Raw genomic sequence first — 22,942 nt, forward strand, 5'->3', positions numbered from 1 at the left:
AGGAGGACACCCAAGTTGCGAGCCCTCTCCATGGGGGCCAGCGATTCGCCCCCAATAGTCAGCGATGGCATCAACTGACTATATCGGGACATCGGAAACCACAGCCACTCGGTCTTGGATGGGTTGAGCCTGAGCCTGTTCCTCCCCATCCAGATCCGCACGGCCTCCAGACACCGGGACATCACTTCAAGGGCATCGTTGGGGTGGTCTGGGGTGGAGATGTACAGCTGAGTATCGTCAGCGTACTGATGGAACTTCACCCCGAAACCACGGATGATCTCGCCCAGCGGCTTTACATAAATGTTGAACAGAAGGGGCGAGAGGACCGACCCTTGTGGCACCCCACATACGAGGGGCCTCAGGGACGACCTCTGCCCCCCTGCCAACACAGACTGCAACCGGTCAGAGAGAAAGGAGGAGAACCACCGTAGAACAGTGCCCCCCACCCCTAACTCTTCCAGCCGGTGCAGCATGATACCATGGTCGATGGTATCAAAAGCTGCTGAGAGATCTAATAGGACCAGGACAGAGGAACAACCCCTGTCCCGAGCCCTCCAGAGATCATCAACCAACGCGACCAATGCCGTTTCCGTGCTGTACCCAGGCCTGAAGCCCGACTGGAACGGATCCAGATACGTCGTTTCATCCAGGTACTGGGTGAGCTGTCGCGCAACCACACTCTCAACAACCTTCACCACAAAACAAAGGTTGGAGACCGGACGATAATTAGCCAATACTGCTGGGTCCAGGGAAGGCTTCTTGAGGAGAGGCCTCACCACCGCCTCTTTCAAGGTGGCGGGGAAGTCACCCTCACCCAACGAAGCATTTATAATCCCCTGGAGCCAGCCTCGCGTCACCTCCCGGGAAGCCAGCACTAACCAGGAGGGGCACGGGTCCAATAAACAAGTGGTCGTGTTCAGTCTACCCAGAATCCTGTAAGGCAACTCCAACCTGGATCCTGTCAGGGAGACACCCCCCTTCCCTCTCCCTCTCTCCCACAGCCCCGGGGGCCTGGGTGGCCTGAGCACAGCTCCCTCCTTGGAGGTGACCGGCAAACAAACAAACGTGGTGCTCCGGCTGGGAGGCGGTGGCCCGGAGCTCCACTTCTGGCCAGCGAGAGTGGAGCAGACAGGGCACGCACCTTCCCCGTCGCAGCAGTGGTGCTGGCTGGGAGGGATGCACGAGCTGAACATTTGGAGCCATGCTCAGCGGAGTTTGCAAGCGGGCTCAGCATGGCCGCTTAGTGGGGAGGGAGAAGGCAAAGGAAATCTGTGCCTCTCGGCGTTCAACCCTCAAAGACTCTTTTGGGGTGACTGGGAGGGGAGGGTGAGGGGTGGGGCCAGCCAGTGGTGGGATCACCCGACAGGGAGCCGCAGTGGAGGGACGAAAGACCCCACAGATTGCTGACACCAGCCCTATTGCCATACTGTGCTGGGGCGACGGTTCACATACCCACAGAGAGGGCTCTGCGTGCCACCTCTGGCATGCGTGCCATAGGTTTGCTATCAGGGGGCTATAGTTTCTTTTTGCATGAAGACTGATGCAAAGAATGAGTTAAGAAGCTCTGCTTTCTCACTACTGCCTGTTACTTCTCTCCTTAGTGGACTGACTTGTTTCCTTGACTTTTTTCTTGCTATTTATGTGTTGAAAGAAACTTTTTAAAAATTATCTTTGACTTTTGTTGCAAGTCTTTGTTCATTCTGACCCTTTGCTTTCTTGACTTCATCTTTGCAGATGAAGAATATCTGCTGATATTCTGCCTTAGTTAGGTGTTCCTCTTTCCATTTTTTGTACTTGTCCTTTTTGTCTTTCAGTTTATCAGAGAGATCTTTGTCCAGCCATGCTGGTTTCTTCTTGGATTTTCTTTTTCAGTGGTATTGTGCTGGACTGGCCTTTTATGATCATATTTTTCAGAGTTTCCCGTGCTTCTTGAGTTGTTTTCCCCTTTAGGATTTTCATCTATAGAATCTTTACTTGGCTGTCTCTGGTTTTGTTAAAATCAGCTCTTTTAAAGTTTAAGACACTGGTTGAACTATGTTCTATTGCTTGTGTTTGCATTATATTGAATTCCAATATGACGTCACTCTCGCCCAACATTCTAGCAACTTCAACTCCCTCTATCTCTTCTTCTCTGTTATTAAGTACCATATTTTCCAGCGTATAAGACGACTTTTTAACACATGAAAATCTTCTCAAAAGTCGGGGGTCGTCTTATACGCCGGGTGTCGTTCTCCTGTAACCAGGCAGACCAGCCCGAAAGGCTCTGACGAGCCTTAAATGGCTCTGGTGATCAAAGCTCTGACGATCCCAGCTTTGCCTGCTAATCAGGCAACTCAGCTGGGATTGCCAGAGCCATGTAAAAGGAAAAAAGTTTTCCCCCTCCAGCTTGCTTACCTTAGCTGCTAGTCGCAACGCTTGCCTTGCTAAGGTAAGCAAGCTGGAGGGGGAAAACTTTTTTCCTTTTACATGGCTCTGGCGATCCAAGCTCTGACGATCCCAGCTGAGTTGCCTGCTAATCAGCTGAGTTGCCTGCTAATCAGCTGAGTTGCCTGCTAATCAGGCAACACAGCTGGGACCGCCAGAGCCATGTAAAAGGAAAAAAGTTTTCCCCCTCCAGCTTGCTTACCTTAGCTGCTAGTCGCAACGCTTGCCTTCCTTAGCTTGCCTGAATCCATTCCATCAGCAAGCCACTCCCTGCCTGCAATCAAGCAGGCAGGGAGTTGTGGACTTCAACTTCCAGAATTCCTCAGCCAGCAAAACAAAGCTGGCTGAGGAATTCTGGGAGTTGAAGTCTACAAGTCTTAAAGTTGCCAAGGTTGGAGACCCCTGTTCTATTGGGTAAGTTTTTTTCCCCTTTGGGAGCTTTAAAAAAAATAGTTAATTGGGTTTTTTTTTAGTTGTTCTTTTTTAGACCTAGCCATTTAAAGTTTAGGAAGTTTTAAATTTAGTTTTCATATAAAAATAAAAATAAAATAAAATAAAATAATATTTGTGCAGCTTTCTGAGATTTAGTGTGTTTCTGTAGTGTTTCACTCTAACTACACAAACACACAAAATCTCACAAAGCTGTATGTGGAATTTTGTGTGTGTAGAGTGTAAAAGTTGGTTTTTGGGGCTTTTTGTGGCTGTGTGAGGTTCCTGCTTGTTGCAGGGGCCATTTTGGGTCTAGCACAGCTGCTTTTACGTTGTGGGTGAGCCAGTTGTGTTGTGTTGTGTGTGTGTAAAGTGTGAAAGTTGTTTTTTTGGGCTTTTTGTAGCTGTGTGAGGTTCCTGCTTGTTGCAGGGGCCATTTTGGGTCTAGCACAGCTGCTTTTACATTGTGGGTGAGCCAGTTGATGTTTTTTAATTTTTATTTGATGTGCGTTGGAAGAGGGGTAGTCTTATACGGCGAGTATAGCCCAAACCCTATATTTTAACAGGAAAAGTCGGGGGTCATCTTATACGCCCAGTCGTCTTATACGCCAGAAAATACGGTATTAGGTCCAGTATAGCTTTTCCTCTAGTTCCCTCCTCTACCTTTTGGATGACAAAGTTGTCAGCTAGGTTGGTTAGGAATCTGTTCTATCTCCCACTTGCTGCAGAGTTTGTCTCCCAGTTGATATCAGGATTGTTAGTCTCCAATTATTACTGTGGTATGTTTTCTATATACATTTGGTAATTGAATAGCAAAAAGTTCATCTATTTCTTCTGCTTGATTGGGTGGCCTGTAGTATACATCTATAGCAATGTCATTTTCCCCCTTTTATATTGACCCATATGGATCCTAAGAGGTTTTCATCCTTGTTTTGTGTACTTCTGTAGAGATGTAGTGATCTTTTATATATAATACAACTCCACCTCCTCTTTTGTTACGTCTGTTTCTTTTGAATAGTTTGTATCCTTCCATTAGTACATTCCAGTCCTGTGTTTCATCCCATGAAGTTTCAGTAATGGCAACTATATCATATCTGCCTTCATGTTCTAGTACTTCAAGTTCACCCTGTTTGTTCCCTAAACTTTGAGCGTTAGTGTATAGCCATTTGAGTCCTTTATCGGTCTTGGGCATGTTTCTTATAACTCCTACTTTGCAACTGGGTTTTCCATCCTTCCCATCACTCTCTACCTCATTATGTTTCTTTTTCCCCTTTCTTTCTCTTTACTCCCTACTTTCTTATATGATTGGCTATCTAGAGGTTTTTGCTTGGAATTAGGTTCCAAGCGTTGTGAAGATGGGGCCCCCTCCTCCCTCAATTTTAGTTTAAGGGGGGAGGGGGTGTAATCTTCACAACCATTCAATTGTTCCAAGAATAATTTATTTCAGCTATCCTTAAGCCACTAACTTAATTTTCTTTCTCTTTTTCTAGACAAAATGTTCAGCTATTGAATGGCAGCTTTCTTCCTGTGAACTGCTGTCGATGTCTTCGTGGTATAAAACCAGAGTTCCATGACCTACACGTGCTTTTGTGCTGTGCTCCCACAAAACAGTCATGAATTAGTTAGTTCCAGCTATTCATCTTGTTCCAAAGGAATTACTTCACTGATATTCTGGAATACAAGGTGCTCAATGAATCGGGAGCCCCCATGAATGAAACAGCCAGCTCTTGCCAGCAGATGGCTAAAAATTGCACCATACATGTAGCAGGGATGGCACAGGAGGACAGTGGTCAAGTACCACCCACTTTCTATCATGGTGCCAGCCAGGAACTTGATTTGTCCACAAAGGTGTACAAAAGGGAGTCTGGGAATCCTTATTCTGTACTGGTGGACCCAAAAGCATGTAAGCCACATCTTCATGAAAGAGAAGAGCAGCCATATTTCAGGGAGGACAGAATAATAGGAGAGGCTCAAGCTGTGAAAGAAGACAGGGAGAACTCTGACGACTTGCAGGAGGAGGACGAGGAAGAAGATGAAGTGACTTACAAAAGGGAGCAGATAATAGTAGAGGTAAACCTTAACAACCAAACATTAAATGTATCAAAAGGGGAGAAGGGGGTCCCCTCCCAATCCAAAGAAACTGCTGTTCTTAAGACCAGCAGTGAGGAAGAGGAGGGTGACAATGGGGAGGAAGCAGCCACTGAAGACAGTAATGATGAAGAGGAAAATGAGAGGCAGAAGAAAAAAGAGCAAAGAGAGGAAAATGATAGTGTTGCACAAAGGAGGACAAGGAGAGCTGCATCTACTGCAGCCGCCACATCTTCTCCTACTTCCAGAGCTACAAGGGGCTGTAGAAAGAGCGTTGAGCCCCCCAAGCGTAAGAAGAAAGCTGCAAAGGAGCCCAAGGCACCTGTGCAGAAATCAAAGTGTGAAGAAAAGGAGACTTTGACCTGTGAGAAGTGCCCCAGGGTGTTTAACACACGCTGGTATCTGGAGAGGCACATGAACGTTACTCATAGGCGCATGCAGATCTGCGACAAGTGTGGGAAGAAATTTGTTCTAGAAAGTGAGCTCTCCCTTCACCAGCAAACAGACTGTGAAAAAAACATTCAGGTAGGTTCTCTCACTGGTTTGCCAGATTTCCCTACCTTCTGCTGTCCCGTGGACACTTTGCAAGGGGGGAAATCCTTTGAGAAAGACAAGTTCCCAAGCTTTTCTACTTTCAACATTTTATCTTGCATAGTCAAGGAATTTGACCTGCACAAATGTGGGGAGGAGAGGGAATAATGCCTGGCTATAAGATTTCTCTACTCAATCGTGCAAAAAAATAAAATAAAATGGAACATCAGGTACTAAACATGCACATATATTATACACTGGTTAGTATTAAATGGAAGATAAAGGTACATTCTGCATTTTGCTATAGTTAAAAAAAAATCAACCATTGAGCAAGACATGACAGAAATGCAAGACTAATTTGTTAATAATGAAATTGTGTAAATCTATTTAGCTATAAATTGTTTAGGAAATACATGTGGCAATGGGTCATCTCATTTAAACTAAACAACTTCTTGTACTTTTCAGTAAATGTAAGAAACGCAATGATCTGTAAGTTTGTCAAATACCTGTTTGCTATTTAGCATACTATGGACTGTTCTTAGATTTTGAAATAATTGTTTATAAATGGAAGGGTTATGTTTGGCGACCAAGAGCTATATTCCTGCAGAATCTTTTTGGAACTGCATGAATGGGTAGAGCTGGGTGAACAAGGAATAGAACATTCAGCCAGGACAAACAAGCTCAAACCCATTCACATTCTCACAGTTTAGGAAACAATATTTTAGCCTTCCCATTTTGCCAATCTTATCAGAGATTTTCTTGTACCTATTACCAACATATATCCAGGATCTTCATAAAGATTGTTATGAGAAAATGCTTTTCTTCTGCCTCAATCTGTCTAGAACAGATGCTGGGGGAGGTTAACTAACCATTATAATCATGATGGAGGCAAAATATGGACTTCGTGGCCAATAATAGCAGATCAGTTAGCAAGAAAACAGTGAGATCTGGGTTTCATGATTATATCAAAAGTAGTTGTGAATTATACACAGGTAGTTCTGAATGAACTATTTTATCTAAATTACCGGTATTATATAAAATACACTGCATTTTTACATGTGATTTATTCAGTTTAGTTCTTGCAATGAAACTGAATAAAGTATAATTGGATAAATGTCTAAGAAATTCACATACTAGGTGTTGTATAGAGAGGCCATAAATGGATTTATAAATCAAAGTGATAAGCTTTTTGGAGCAAGTTCCCTTTAAAAAAAGCAGTTTTTTTGTCGTTTCCCTACCACATCAGAAGTTGAATTCAAGTTAGTGGGTTAACTAATTAGCAAGAAGATCCTATAGCTTATTCCTCCTGAGACTGTTGGTCCTAGAAATGATAGAGAATGAACATATACAAAAATCTTTGGATGAATATAAATGAAGAATCCTTGTGCATATGTTCAGCATATATGTACAGGTGAAACTCGAAAAATTAGAATATCGTGCAAAAGTTCATTTATTTCAGTAATGCAACTTAAAAGGTGAAACTAATATATGAGATAGACTCATTACATGCAAAGCGAGATAGTTCAAGCCTTGATTTGTCATAATTTTGATGATTATGGCTTACAGCTCATGAAAACCCCAAATTCACAATCTTAGAAAATTAGAATATTGTGAAAAGGTTCCATATTCTAGGCTCAAAGTGTCCCACTCTAATCAGCTAATTAAGCCATAACACCTGCAAAGGGTTCCTGAACCTTTAAATGGTCTCTCAGTCTGGTTCAGTAGGAATCACAATCATGACTGCTGACCTGACAGTTGTGCAGAAAACCATCACTGACACCCTCCATAAGGAGGGAAAGCCTCAAAAGGTAATTGCAAAAGAAGTTGGATGTTCCCAAAGTGCTGTATCAAAGCACATTAATAGAAAGTTATGTGGAAGGGAAAAGTGTGGAAGAAAAAGGTACACAAGCAGCAGGGATGACCGCAGCCTGGAGAGGATTGTCAGGAAAAGGCCATTCAAAAGTGTTGGGGACTTTCACAAGGAGTGGACTGAGGCTGGAGTCAGCGCATCAAGAGCCACCACACACAGACGGATCCTGGACATGGGCTTCAAATGTCGTATTCTTTGTCAAGCCGCTCCTGGACAACAAACAACCTCAGAAGCGTCTTACCTGGGCTAAAGAAAAAAAGAACTGGTCTGTTGCTCAGTGGTCCAAAGTCCTCTTTTCTGATGAGAGCAACTTTTGCATCTCATTTGGAAACCAAGGACCCAGAGTCTGGAGGAAGAATGGAGAGGCACACACTGCAAGATGCTTGAAGTCCAGTGTGAAGTTTCCACAGTCTGTGTTGATTTGGGGAGCCATGTCATCTGCTGGTGTTGGTCCACTGTGCTTCATTAAGTCCAGGGTCAACGCAGCCGTCTACCAGGAGATTTTGGAGCACTTCATGCTTCCTTCCGCAGACGAGCTTTATGGGGATGCTGACTTCATTTTCCAGCAGGACTTGGCACCTGCCCACATTGCCAAAAGTACCAAAACCTGGTTCAATGACCATGGGATTACTGTGCTTGATTGGCCAGCAAACTCGCCTGACCTGAACCCCATAGAGAATCTATGTGGCATTGCCAAGAGAAAGATGAGAGACATGAGACCGAACAATGCAGAAGAGCTGAAGGCCGCTATTGAAGCATCCTGGTCTTCCATAACACCTCAGCAGTGCCACAGGCTGATAGCATCCATGCCACGCCTCATTGAGGTAGTAATTGATGCAAAAGGGGCCCAAACCAAGTACTGAGTACATATGCATGCTTATACTTTTCAAAGGTCCGATATTGTTCTATGTACAATCCTTGTTTTATTGATTTCATGTAATATTCTAATTTTCTAAGATTGTGAATTTGGGGTTTTCATGAGCTGTAAGCCATAATCATCAAAAGTATGACAAATCAAGGCTTGAACTATCTCGCTTTGCATGTAATGAGTCTATCTCATATATTAGTTTCACCTTTTAAGTTGCATTACTGAAATAAATGAACTTTTGCACGATATTCTAATTTTTCAAGTTTCACCTGTATAAAACATTTATAAATATTTTCTTTATATGCAGTTGACATCATTAATTTATAATTTCTATCCCACAGATTCTGCCATTTATCTAATTCTATTGTATAACCAAAATTTTTAGCCCATACTATCATTGTCTCCTTTACTTGATCGTCTTCCATCTTTTTTTAAAAAAGTTTATTTATTATAACACAGTAAGACAATACAAGACATACAACACTTATATACAAAACTCTTTTTACAGCTCTCTCATAGTGGTCCTTCCTTATTATTTACTATTTCCATGAATTTTACTTTATCTTATTCCAAATTACTATCTGTCCCCATCATTTCATTTACAATATAATTCTCTTTTTCATTTCAATCGCTAAATTGTATTTTAACAATTTTCCCATTGTTTTTGACATTTCTTTCTCTCCCCCTTATTTTTCTTCTTTATTTTTCCTTTCCTCCAACCACTCATACCATCTATACCAAATTTTATAGTATTTTGTATCCTCTTTTTCTTTGAGTTCTTTTGTCAGTTTATCCATTTCTGAGCATTCCAAAAAATTTTTTATCAATTCCTCCTCTGTTGGTATATTTTCTTTTTTCCAATTTTGGGCATAAGCTATGCGGGCAGGTGTTAAGATATGTAATATTAAATATTTTATTTCCTTTGTATAATTTTCTGTAAAGATCCCTAGCAAAAATGTCTCTGGTTCTCCCTTTATTGATTGTTGCGTTATTTTCTCTAGCCACTTTTTGACTTTGGCCCAAAATTTTTTTGCCGCTGGACAAGTCCACCAGAGATGATGATATATTCCATAATTATTTTTACATTTCCAGCATGTTGGGGATTTGCTCAGAAACATCTTGGCTATTCTGGCCGGTGGTAAATGCCATCTATGGAACATCTTCAACTGGTTTTCCTTGTATGCCGTAGACAATGTTAGTTTCATATTTATTTGCCACATCTTTTCCCACTTCTCTAATTCTACTGTATGATTAAAGTTCCTTGCCCACTTGATCATAGTATCTTTAACTATTTCCTCTTCCATTTTATACTGTAATAAGAATTTATATATTTTGATAATTAATTTCTGTTCCGTCCCATGTATAATTTTATCCAAATCATTTTGCTCCAATTGTACCTCATTCGTCTTTGTATCTTCTTTATATTTTGACCAAATTTGTGAATATGTTCACCATTCAATTTCCCTATTCAAATCCTGTTCCAATTCTTGCTTTACTTTTAATTTTCCCAAATCATTTAGAATATCCCTATATCTGATTATCTTGGTCCATTCTATTAAATTTGGATGTGTTAGTGTTTCAGTAGGGGAGATCCAAATCGGTATCTTCATATAGTGTTGTTTTTTTATTTTAATCCAAATTGATAGCAGTTCATTCCTAAGAATGTGCCTTCTGAAGTATCCGTGCGTTTTATATTTCTCATCCCACAGGAATGCATGCCATCCTACCTGCAGATCATGCCCTTCGATTATTAATATTCTTTTACTTCTCAGCTCCATCCATTCTTTCAACCATGTTAGGCATGCTGCTTGATACTCTATCTCCCATTCTGGGAGTGCTACTCCTCCTCTTTCTCTGGTATCTTGCAGAATTTTTAATCTAATTCTGGGTTTTTTCCCTTGCCATATAAATTTTGAGATCAATTTATTTAATGAATCAAAAAATTTTTTGTCTAATTTTATCGGTATAACCTGGAAGAGGAATACAATTTTGGGTGAAATATTCATTTTAATTGCAGCAACTCTTCCCATAAATGAAATTTGTAAGTTCTTCCAATTATCCAAATCTTTTTTAATTTGCTGTATTAATTTGTCGTAATTATCTTGTTTAATTGAGGAACCTCTTGCAGTGAGCCAGATCCCTAGATATTTTATTCTTTTGGTTGTTTGAATCTTTATACTACCTTCTAATTCTTCCTCTTGTTTTTTTTGTGAGATTTTTAGTTAATAATTTGGATTTACTTTTGTTAATTTTTAGACCAGCCACTGCGCCAAATTCTTCTATTTTTTTGATCAATTTTGGGCCTGATTTTAAGGGTTCCTCCACAATGAAGACCAAGTCATCAGCAAAGGCTTGCAATTTATACTCTTCATTTTTTATCTTCAATCCTTTTATCTCTCGGTCTTCTCTAATTTACTTTAAAAGCGGTTCCAATGACAGTATAAAGAGAAGTGGGGAGAGTGGGCATCCTTGTCTCACACCTTTTGTTATCTCAAATTTATCGGTCATATCCTGGTTCATAATGACTCTTGCAGTTAGTTTTGTATATATTTTCTCAATCATTTTTTCAAATTTATTCCCAAATTCCATACTTTTCAATTGTTGTACCATAAATTTCCAATTCAAATTATCAAAGGCTTTTTGGGCATCAAGGAAAACCAGTGAAACTTGTTTTTCCGGGTGCGCTTCGTAAAACTCTAATATATTTATTATCATCTGTGTATTATTTTTAATTTGTCGGCCTGGTAGGAAACCGTTTTCGTCTGAATGTATATGTTTATTTAAGATTGTTTTTGTCCTCTCAGCTATGATTGACATAAATACTTTGTAGTCTGTGTGTCGAGAGCCCCTCGACAACTCACCGCCTGACTGCCTGGCCTTGACCTCCTTGACATTCGCTTGGGGGCTTGCTACACGTCAGCGGCAAAGCGGCAAAGATTGGGGTGGGCTGGGGCACTATGAATGCACGATGGGTGAAGGGGGGTGTTAGAATAACATAGGCGGCCGGTCACGCAGCGGCCGGGTTAGGAGCTGATGAACTCTGATGTTTCTTGCCCGCTTTCGATGCCATGGCCTGTGCGCATGCGTTGTGGCCGCGCAACCCGGAAGGGCGTATTTTTCAGCGGCACGAAGTTTAAAAGGTGTTGGGAGGCAGCCGCTCCCAACGCCGACTTTGTGCATGTTGCACTAACGTCACCCACCGCATCGTTGTACGCAGGACGAAATAAATGACTCATACACTGAGAAACGGACTTCGAGTTCTTTATTGTGCCTGAAGCGTTGCAGCGTGTGGGGGTTTGACAGGAAAGTCGGCGTTCTCCCATCAGTACGGTACGAGCGGCTGGGGGTTGCGAGGCATGGCAGAAGGCACGGCAGCCGGGTTACCGGAGGTGTTCGATACGGCAGACGATGTGGAAACAGGCCCTGTGGTAGACGCCCAGGAGGAAGAAGGGGAGTTGCCGGTAGTTCGTCCAAAGGAAAAGCCGCCACCGTCAGCGGTGGCAGAAGCGGAGGCGGCTGGCCCCAGCCATGGGAGGCTCGTGAAAGGAGAATGGTGGCAGAGCCCCGCAATAACTGAACCCAGACAGCCGACGCCCCAGATGAGCGAGCCCTCTTTTCAGGGGTGGAGAGAGAGGCGGTGGCTGGACGAGGACGAAACAAGTTACTCCACAGGACTGGGGTCCTCTACATTGGACGTTCTGCGTGAAAAGTCTGGTGAGGCAAGCTTTAGAGATGCGCACTCATGGCAACCATGGGTGCCTGCACAGGATACCTGGCAAGGGCGGGGGGAGTCCCGGAGCAGCACTCAGTCTCGTTTTCGGTTGGCTAGCCCAAAATTCAGGCCTGACAGTAGGGTCTCTCAAGCAGCGGGACTACCGCCAACAACTTCACATGGAAGACACCAGTCAGCCCCCCAGCAGCATGGGCAGACCAGGGGGGGGCCAGATGGACACCCGTGGTCGGCCAGACCAACAACAAGGGGGCCCCCTCAGGACGGGCCAGGACGTCCGGTTCGGGATCCCAGCCCCTGCCTGGGTACCCGCAGTAGGCCAACCCCACCACCAACCTTGGGGACCTCCCCCTATACAGGCAACCTTTGACGGGAGCGCAGATAGAGTGTCCCTGTTTCTAAGCCAGGTCCTAAGTTATATGGATTTATATGGCCACTTATACCCATCGCAGTGGGCCATAGTAGTCGCTATCACTGCTGTATTGAAGGGCGAAGCGGCAGATTGGGTCGCTGATCTCCATAGCGACCATGCAAACGAATTAACGAGCGTGGGGTTATTTCTGGAGGCGTTGCGTGCACGCTTCGAGGATCAGTCAAGAACACAGCTGCTGGAAGGGGAACTAGTAGCACTGAGACAGGGTGGCAGGCCTGCGAGACAGTATGTTAAGGAGTTTCGCACCGTGGCTGGACGGCTACGAGCCTGGCCTGAACGGCTGTTAGTACACCAGTTCCGGTTGGGTTTAGATAGGGAGTTAAGGCAGGCTTGTGTATACCGGGGATTAGCTCCTAAATTATCGGACTGGTTTAGTGCTGCAGTAGATTTAGACGTCGGCCTACGGGAGTTCCGTACCCGGGGGTTGGTTAGCTATCCCGTACCTCCCCGGCGTGGTGCGGAAAAGCCGTCAGGTACCCCTCTAACAACCAATGTCTCTACACCTCGCTCCCTGGTACCTGTCGGGCGGGGGTCGATCAGATGTTTTCGTTGCAACCAATTGGGCCATCGAGCAGCCGACTGTTCTTTACCAGCCGTACCGACCACCAAAAGCACGCCACCGGTAGCCAGAGGACGGGAACGGGCCCGGTCCTCTTCTGACTGGTCCAGAACGACCACGCCAACAGCAGTTCGAGGCCCTCGATTACAGACGGAGAAGCCATCTGAACAGGATGCCGTTCAAGGAGCCTCGGGAAGTAGTGAGGACGACGCTCCTGTGGATTCTATGGTGAGTGATCCAATACGGCCCTTCGTTATTCCTGTTATACTCAGGCACCCTCGCACCTTGAAAACAGTCCAACAGGGCGCTCTAATCGACTCCGGTTGTACTCAGTGTCTCATGTGAAGAACCCTTGCTATGGACCTGGGTCTTCGTATACTTAACCTACAGGCTCCCATTCGATTTGAACAAATGGACAGGTCGTTACTGGGTGGGAAACCAGCAACCCAGGTAACCGAGTTGGTCACCCTAGGCATTGGGGAGCATTGGGAGGCCATTCGTTTTGTGATTGTTGAGTCTATGGTAGAGCCTGTGATCTTGGGCCTTGCATGGTTAGACAAGTGGAGGCCCACCATATGGTGGGAAGGGGGGTTTCGACGGCTTCGCTTAAGTGTGGGTCCTGAACCGGAGCCGGAAACTCCAAGGGGCCAAGGAAACCCTCAGGTGGGGTGTTTAGTTAATGTAACCCCAGTGACATTTCCCGACGTGTATAAGGACCTTGAGGCGGTGTTCAAGGAGGAAGAGTGTGAACGGTTGCCACCCCACAGATCCACCGACTGTGCTATAGAATTAAAACCGGGTGTTACTTTGCCCAAACCACGTATGTACGCAATGACTAAGCCCGAGTTAGAGGAACTCAGACGCTATATCGACAAAAACCTGGCCAGGGGCTTTATTCAACCCAGTCGTTCCCATTTGGCCGCACCTGTATTGTTCCGAGAGAAGAAGGACGGGGGTTTACGGCTTTGTGTGGACTTCCGGGATCTCAACGCTGTGTGTGTTGAACACCTATATCCCCTCTCGTTAATGAAAGATCTTCTGGCTACCCTATCCACTGGGAGGGTGTTCACCAAACTAGATCTCCGGGAGGCGTATTACAGAGTACGGATAAGGCCTGGTGATGAGTGGAAGACAACCTTTAATTGCCCGCTAGGGAGCTATAAGTTCCGTGTTATGCCTTTCGGGTTACAAGGTGCTCCAGCTGTGTTTATGCAAGTGATAAATGAGGTATTACATGAACACTTATATCGAGGAGTCCTCGTCTACCTTGATGATATCCTTATTTATACCAAAACAATGGAGGAGCACATTGCGTTAGTGCGACAGGTATTGTCTAAATTACTCCGGGCGAAATTGTTCGTCAAACTCTCAAATGCGAGTTCCACTGTACAAAATTGGATTATTTGGGTTACCGCATATCTGGGACTGGGGTGGAGATGGACCCAAAAAAGGTATTAGAATGGCAAGCCCCTACTACACGGAAGCAATTACAGAGCTTTCTCGGATTCGCTAATTTCTACCGGCAATTCATCCCCGCCTTTGCCCATATAGCCCTCCCATTAACCGATTTGTTACGTACGAAAGCATCGGGGATGAAGGCCCGGCCGGGGCAGGTGCTCTGCTGGACACCAAATTGCCAACGAGCCTTCGACGCGTTAAAAGGATTGTTCGCACAAGCGCCTATTCTACGACATCCAAATCCCACCTTGCCGTTCATTGTACAAGCGGACGCTAGTGACGTAGCTGTCGGCGCGGTGTTATTGCAGAAAGCCCCGGATGGAGAGCTACATCCGTGTGCGTACACGTCACGCAAGTTCACTGTTACCGAGAGACGTTGGGCGATCTGGGAGAAAGAGGCCTTTGCCATACGCTGGGCCTTACTTACGTGGCGCCACCTGTTAGAGGGCAGTGGAATCACCTTCGAGGTGTGGACAGAAGCGTTGCAGCGTGTGGGGGTTTGACACTGTGTTTAACAGAGAAATTGGCCTCTAGTTTTGTATTAATTGCTGGTCTGAATCTTCCTTATGTATGAGCGTAATTACAGCTTCTGTCCAGGTTTTTGGTATATTTGTTTGTTTTAACGCTTCGTTGAATATTTCCAGCATTAATCCTCCTACCTTGTATAAACTTGTATAATCCTATACAGTTCCACTGGTATTCTTCTCTTTTATGTTGGATTGTTCCTTTATCATCTTTCAATTGATATATCATTCGTTTGTCTCTCTCCTTTTTTAATTTATAAGCTAACCATCTGCTCACCTTATTTGCGTGTTCAAAATAATTTTGCTTTGACATCTTTATTTTCAATGCTACTTCTTTTTGGGTTATTAAATTTAGTTTATGTTTAATTATTCTCCATTCCTCTTTTATTTTTTTATTTTGGGGGTCATTCTGTAAGTTTTCTTCTAATTTTTTAAGTTTTTCCTGAAGTTTTCCTTGGGACTTTTTTCTTTCTTTTTCCTTGCCATATAGGCTATTGTCACTCCTCTAATATATGCCTTTAACGTGTCCCAGAAATTTTGAATCAACGTGTCTTCTTTTTTATTTACGCTTAAAAAGGTCTTCAACTCATTTTCCAGCAATTGCTTATACTCTTTCTCTTTACATATGTTTTGATTTACAGTCCATCTTTTATATTTTTTTTGTCCTTTCCAATGTATGATTATCGGGTTGTGGTCTGCCCATTCATTTATTCCTATTTCTATTTTTTCTAAACCTAGTTGTAGTTGTGCTGTCATCCAGGCCATGTTGATCCTAGACCATGATTGATGCGGGTGGGAATAGAACATATATTGTTTTTCTTCTTTATATATTTCTCTCTATGTGTCTCTTAACTTTAATTCTGTTATCATATTGAAAAATTCCTTAGGTAATATTTCCTTCTTTTTTTATTTTTCTTGTTACTAATATAATCTTTTTTACTATCTACTATAGCATTATAGTCACCTACTATGCATATATTGTCATGGCCTTGTTCTATTATTCTGTTATGTAGTTTCTTAAAATATTCCTGTTGTTTTTTATTTGGGGCATATATCACTACTAATAAAATTTGTTTCTGTTCTGTCTCTAACTCTATCATCAGAGTTGTACCTTCATCGTCTGCGTAAACTAATTTTGAGTTTATTCTCTCTTTTACGTATACCGCAATTTGTCTTCTTTTCTGTTGTGTTAGTGATGCATACAATCTTCCTAGTTTCCCATTTTCTAATAGTTTCTGGAATCTTTTTTCTATATGTACCTCTTGCAGGCAGATCACGTCTATCTCTAATTTTTTTAATTTCATAAAGGTTTGTGTTATCTTTTTTGGTGAATTTAGGCCGTTAATATTCACTGAGAAGAGATTTAATGTCTCTTCCATTTCTTACTGCAGTTGTTTCTTGGTGTTTCTTGTCTCTCTTTTTACTCTCCCTTTTGCTCCTTCTCTTTCTTCTCGCTCTTTTTCTTGGATTTTTCTTGTTTCTCTCTCTCTTTCTATTTCCTCTTGTTGGTTGTCTTCCTGACTTTTACTCTCTGTTTTGTCTTTACTTTCTTGTTCTTCTTCTTGTAGGAGGTAACTTTTATAAAATTCCTGTGCCTTTTCTATCGAATCCACCATATATTTCCTATCTTGCCACGTGATGAGAATGCCCTCTGAGATAATCCATCTGAACATCACTTTGTATTTAATGAGTTGTGATGTAAGGAACTGGTACTGTTGTCTTTGGGTCCGAATTCTTCGTGGAATTTGTTTTAAGATTATGATTTCTTTACCTTTATATGTTATGGTTTCTTCCCTTGATTTCTTGTAAATTTCGTCTCTTACTGGTTTTTTTGGTGAATCTTATATGCACTTCCCTTGCCAATCGGTGTCTTCTTATGTAATTATTGTGCACGTGGTAAATTTCATCTATGGTGTCTTTTATCTCCATCTTATTTCTTTGTGTTAACTCTGCCAATATTTCTACCATTTTTCCCCCAGATCTTCCTCTTTCTCCTCCACAACATTCTGGAAACATAAAAAATACGAGGCTTTCTCCATTTCCAGGAATATAATTGAGTCTGACAATTCCTTATTTGATTGTAATGCTTTCTGTTCAACCATTTCTAGTTTGAGGTCTATTTGATCTACTTTTGTTTCCATTTTTAAAATTTTTTGCTCGTTCTCCAAAATTGTTTGCTGTATAGTTTCTATCTTTTCCTTCATATTTTTTATATCTTCGTTTACTTCTCCTATCTCATTTTTAAGATCTTTGTGGTGTTCTTTTGCCTCTTCATGGTTACTGGCCATTTTTTCCTGTGACTTCATTAGGGTTTCTTGTATCATTTGGAGCATTCTTTGCATATTATTCATTGTCGGCTCTGTTTTGTCTTTTTTTTCCCCCAACATATTTTCTATTGACCATTGGTTTAACGGGGAGGCCAAAAGTGGGGGATTAGTAGTAGGTTTTTTCCCTGTTTTGACTACTGTTGCTGTGGATGACATTGTTAAACTTCTAGTGAAATTCTTCCACAATATCATAAAAGTAAAGTGTTCCATTTGGTTTTAATCGTTCTTCTATGTTTCTTAATTGCTATCTCCACCTTCTTCTACCATCTTCTAATTTAATTATTTAATTTCTTACAAGCTTAATTAAATATCACTCTTATTTACTTTTTAAGTACTTATAATATTCAATGTATATATCTATATTTATATGTTTTCGTAGATTTTCACGGGTAGAGGTATGCAAGTTTTGGTGTATTCGGGTCTTTTCCCATGTAAGATTTAGAGTATCATGGCGATGTTTTGACGAGGTCCCACTCGTCATCTTCAGGCTGGTGTCTTCGGCTTTGTGCTTGTACGAGGAAAGTGTGATTGGAGTTGCCGTCTCTCTATAAATACTGGTGGGGAGGTGTGGGGTGCTGGCTTTGTTGCTGTGAGCGGGTTGGTTGCCTGTGTTGTTACATCTTGATTCATTGATGGAGTTGATGTTTGCAGATTAGTCAGCTGTTTCGTAACATCCTGAGTGGGTGAGGTCCTTGATGTGTGCCCATTAGTCTTTTGTGTTTTAACGACCTGGGTAATGGGCTGTGTGTTAACATCCTGAGTTCTAGTGTTGTGATATCCTGAGTTTTTTGATGTAATGTCCTGAGCAGATGGCTGTGATGCCACATCCCGGGCTTTGGTTTGGCTCCGAGTTTGAGGTCTTGCCATATGTTTATGGTGTGTGTCAGTTTCCTTTGTGTGGGGATCGGAGGGGGGTGCAGCAGCTGGTGATGCCGCCGTGGTCTGGCTTCTGGATGGTGGTTGTATTTCATCTATGGGATGGGTTTGGGTTTGAATCTGGTGAGGATGATTGGTGGTGGTGTCATGTGTTATCTTGGGTCCAGTGTTAATCTTCATGGCTGGGACTCTTCTGTTGACTAGGGCTAGTTTCCAGATGTCCGGTAGGCAGGAGGTATCATCGTGTTTATTCATGTTATGGGGGTGGTTCTCTATTTCGATGTCTTCCATGATTATTCTCTTGTTGAAGTGTTCAGTTTTGGAGATTAATTTGGTTCCTTCAAAGTCAATTTCGTGTCCTGTTGTTTTAAGGTGCTGGAAAAGGGAGGAAGTTTTTTCTTCTTTTCTGATTGCTTTCTTGTGTTCTGCAATGCATGCATTTATTCTCCTATTGGCTTGTCCAATGTATGTGGCTGGGCAGATTTTGCATGGTATTTCATAGACTCCTTGGTTTTCTAGCTGGATCTTGTCTTTGGGGTTTCTTAAAATGTTGGCTATTTTTTGGTCAGTGCAGAAGGCTGTCTTGATATTGTGTTTGTGGAGAATTTTGCTGATTTTATCTGTGGTGCCTTTGATGTAAGGGAGGAGGGTGATGCCGTTGTCCTGTTCTGTGTCTCGGTTCTTGGGAGGTGTCTCCCTTTGGATTAGGTTAGTAATTGTGTTTCTTTGGAATCCGTTAGAGATTAATACGTTTGTGAGAGTGTGTAATTCAGTTTTCAGGTGGTCTTTGTCGGCTAGGCATTTGGTTCTGGAGATGAGAGTCTTGGCTACAGAGTTGATCTGTGCAGGGTGGTAATGTGATTGTGCGTTTAAGTAGTGATTGGTGTGTGTTTTTTTCCGGTAGATGGTGTATCCTAGGGAGCTGTTGGGTTTTTTGTAGATTAGGACGTCCAGAAAGGGCAGTTGGTTGTTAGCTTCTATTTCCATAGTAAATTGTATTTTGGGGTGTAGGCTGTTGAGATGTGTGAGGAAGTTGTCCAGTTTTTTCCTTTCTGTGTGGCCAAATTACGAAAGTGTCATCTACATATCTAAGCCAGAGTTTGGGTTTGTGTTCAGATTTATCTAAAGCGTTGGTTTCAAAGTGTTCCATGTATAGGTTTGCGATGACGGGTGAGAGGGGTGATCCCATAGGTGCTCCTTCTATCTGTTTGTATCTTTGTCCATTGTGGATGAAGTATGTGTTTGTTAGGCAGTGGTTGGTCAGATCTAGGATGTGCTTAGGGGTGTTGTATTTGTTTTGGATAGTTGTCAAGGCTTCTTTAATAGGTATTTGGGTGAAGAGGGATATGACATCGAAGCTCACGAGTAGGTCACTGGGTTGTAGGTTTTGTTTCTTTATTGTTTCTATGAAGTGGAATGAGTTTTGTACGTGTGAGGTGATGGATTCTGCGTAGGGCTGAAGTTGTTTGGCAAGAAATTTGGCAAGATTCTGTAGAGGTGAGCCTATGGAGCTGACTATGGGTCTGAGTGGTGTTCCTTCTTTGTGTATCTTGGGGAGGCCATAGAGCTTGGGGCATCTGGATGATTTCTCTCTGGGGATGATTCTTTGCTGGATCTCTTCACTGATGGGAGAGGCTTTTATTTTGGATTTGGTGGTTTTTTCCAGGTAGGTGGTGGGGGTCTGTGTTTAGAGGTTTGTAAGCGGGGTCTTGGAGTAGGTTGGATAGTTTAGCTTGGTGGTCAGATGTGTTTATCACCACTGTGGCATTACCTTTGTCTGCTGGGAGAATGATTATGTTATTGTCTTTCCTCAAGTTGGTGAGTGCTTTTTGTTCTTCTTTGTGTAAGTTGTTTCTAGGTGGATTGCTGGAGCAGAGGACGTTGGTGACTTCAAGTCTGATTTTATTGGCTTCTTCTGGGTTGATTTTGGTTAGGCTAGCTTCAACTCCGCATATGATGTTTTCAGTGGGGATGCGTTTGGGGGCGACTGCAAAGTTGAATCCTTTGGAAAGGACATTGGTTTCTGCTATGGTGAGGATCCTGTCTGATATGTTATGTACTGTTTGTTTCATGAGTTGCTGTGGAGGGAGGTTGGGCTTCTGGCATTTTTCTAGTCTGTGGAGTTTGTTGGTGTGTGTGTCTGTCTTGTGGGAGGCTTCTGTTTCGGCTCTCCAGAGGGCTAGTTGTTTGGATTTGTCCCAGAGTGCTGGGTGGATTTTGTTACTGAGTTTGAGGTGTAGAGTGAGTAGGTCCCTGTTGGTTTGGTCTAGCAGGAATCTTTTCCTGTGGAGTTCGTTTCTGATTAGGGCTAATTCGGTTCTTTTCAGGATCCTTTTGGTGGCTGAGGTTTTAGAATGGAATTTTAGTTGGAAGCATGTGTGGATCACGTTTTTGTCTCGGCAGTTGCGTAGGAATGTGAGGTCACATAAGATGGTAGCTCTTCAGACTTTGAGTTTCTCATAGGTCCTGGTCAGCAGGAAGGTTTCCTCCCCGTGGAGGTAAGATATTTGTTTTCGTAGATTTTCACAAGTAGAGGTATGCAAGTTTTGGTGTATTCGGGTCTTTTCCCGTGTAAGATTTAGAGTATCTTGGTGACGTTTCGACGAGGTCCCATTCGTCATCTATATTTATATCTATCTATCTATCTGTCTATCTATCTATCTATCTATCTATCTATCTTTGTTCCTTTTTCCCACCTTTCTTAGTCTCTAACAACAATTGCCTTAATCAGTGTTTTATATTTAAATGTTTTAATTGGTTTGTATTTTTAATTTTGGGCCAAATTTATATATATTTTAATTGTTTTTAATATTTGTATTTTATGTTTTTTAATTCTGGCTGTACACCGCCCTGAGTCCTCAGGGAGAAGGGCGGTATATAAATTTAAAATAAAATAAAAATAAATATTTACCTTTTACCGATAGCACATATATACATATATATCAATCACTTTAGTTCATTCACCACAGCTCCAATCAATTCTATTACAATTCGTTAATTCTTTAACAATCGTTCCTTTTTTTCTCCCCTTCCAGATCCAGTCAATACGTTAATTAAATATTTTTCTTTTTGAATAGATTCTCTATAATTATTGTAAAGTACCAAATAATGCAAATATACCAATCCCTTTAGTTCATTCAACACAAATCCAATCAATTCTTTTACACTTCATTAATTTTTCCCCCCTTTTCAAAACCAATCAACAAATTAAATTGTTTTCTTTCAGTTTACAATTTCTATAATTGTTTTGAATTCCAACCAAATTTTCTCTTTTTAAATTTCTTTTCTGCTATTTTTCTCTCAAGTCCTTATTGCATCAGACTCCTTCTATCGCACAGTACAAGCTGAGTCACCTTCTATTCCACAGTACAGTCTCTAAGTCCTTCAAGTTCTTCTCTTTATATTCTATTTTCTTCTGTGTCTCTTCTTTTTTTCCCTCTTCCCACTACAATTTTGCAATCTTCTTGAAATGTCCCAGATTTATAAATCCATAGTTGTCCACAGAAATAACCGTAAGTTTATTTATACTTTCTAAGTTTGCTTCCTCCTTAGTCCACCAGTCTCTAGTCTCTAGTCTCTTCGTTTATTTATTTAGTCCAAGGTTTATGTATCCCTTCAATATTTCCTTCCTTTCCGTGCTGTCTTCACTTTCCTTTTCACGTTTAGCCCTTAACTCGAGTCCAAGTATCTCTCTTTGCTACTTTGTATCCCCTTTATGGGATCCTTCTTCCCGTCGCACTAACCTCTCCGCTCGGTCATCTCTCCATTTCATGCTTCTCTTTCAATCGCCGCTTTCCTTCTTCTCCGCGTCTCACTCCTCTCATACCTCTGCTTGATAGAATTTCTCCTTTCCTTCCTTTAAATCCTCCTCAACCACCGGTGCTGATTCCACTTTTTGCTTCCTCACTGTGCGGCCGCCATCGCTCTTTGTCCGCCTTAAAGACGGACTTTTCCCCCGCAGGATTTAAGGGGTTCGGTCTTGTCCTCCAGGACGATAGCTAGTCGTCCAAAGTCTTCCAACCTTCCCCTTTAGTTTTCTGATCCCTCCGTGATCAGAAATGCCCTTAAAGGGCTCCTTATCAGGAATTGATTGGGATTTTGGGAGCTATAAATTGCACCCTCACCCACTCCGCTCTGAGGTCACCGTCGGAAGTCCTCCATCTTGATACTTAATAAGTAGCTATATATTTTCTTTATTATTACTGGTGCAATAGGACTGGGTGTTTTGTTAATATGATTTATTGGGTTAGGGATTTTCTGTCTTTACTGTGAATTGTATTGTGTTGGGGGGTGCACTGAGGGAGCTCAACCAATCTCATTGTACATATGTTGTGCACTGACAATAAAGATTTGAATTGAATTGAATTAGCTTTTCATCTGTCCCTGTTAGTATTTGATCTAATTCTGTTAATTCTTTATAAAAACCATACATTTTAGCATCCTTCTCATATCGAGATTGTATCTGCACTTGTGGCCACCATGCTATGTCAATCCCTTGACTACTCAGTTCTTGCTTAGTTTTAAGTTCCCCCTTTTCATTCAAGATATCTTTGTATCTAGCAATGTTTTCCATATTGATTACATTTGGGTGAATCAGTGCCTCCATTGTGGAGAGCCAGACTGGTATTTTCAAATAGTGTTGTTCTTTAATTTTTACCCATACTGATAATAATGTATTTCTGATGTAATGTCTTTGGAAATAACTATGTAGTTTATTTTCCCATACCATAAAAAGGCATGCCAACCCAGACCCAGTTCTGGTCTGAATGTATAAATTCATTCAAAACCTTTTTTAATTTCTCTGCTATTATTGAAGCAATATTTT

The 22,942-nt window shown here is 42.2% G+C and overlaps 1 protein-coding gene across 1 annotated transcript in view; it reads left to right on the forward strand.

The window, feature by feature from the left end:
• Positions 1–4,406: 4,406 nt before the first annotated feature.
• The window catches only part of ZNF652 (zinc finger protein 652), a 111,251-nt gene continuing 92,715 nt past the window's right edge, over positions 4,407–22,942 (forward strand). Inside the window, exon 1 of the mRNA XM_070944369.1 lies at positions 4,407–5,466. Within this exon, the coding sequence (XP_070800470.1) occupies positions 4,561–5,466 (906 nt within the window). The 5' untranslated portion in view covers positions 4,407–4,560. The remainder of the gene's footprint in view (positions 5,467–22,942) is intronic.

The sequence above is a fragment of the Pituophis catenifer genome, unplaced genomic scaffold (genome assembly GCF_029215685.1).
Source record: "Pituophis catenifer annectens isolate HBS135680 unplaced genomic scaffold, rPitCat1.0.hap2 SCAF_5, whole genome shotgun sequence".
Classification (NCBI taxonomy): domain Eukaryota; kingdom Metazoa; phylum Chordata; class Lepidosauria; order Squamata; family Colubridae; genus Pituophis; species Pituophis catenifer.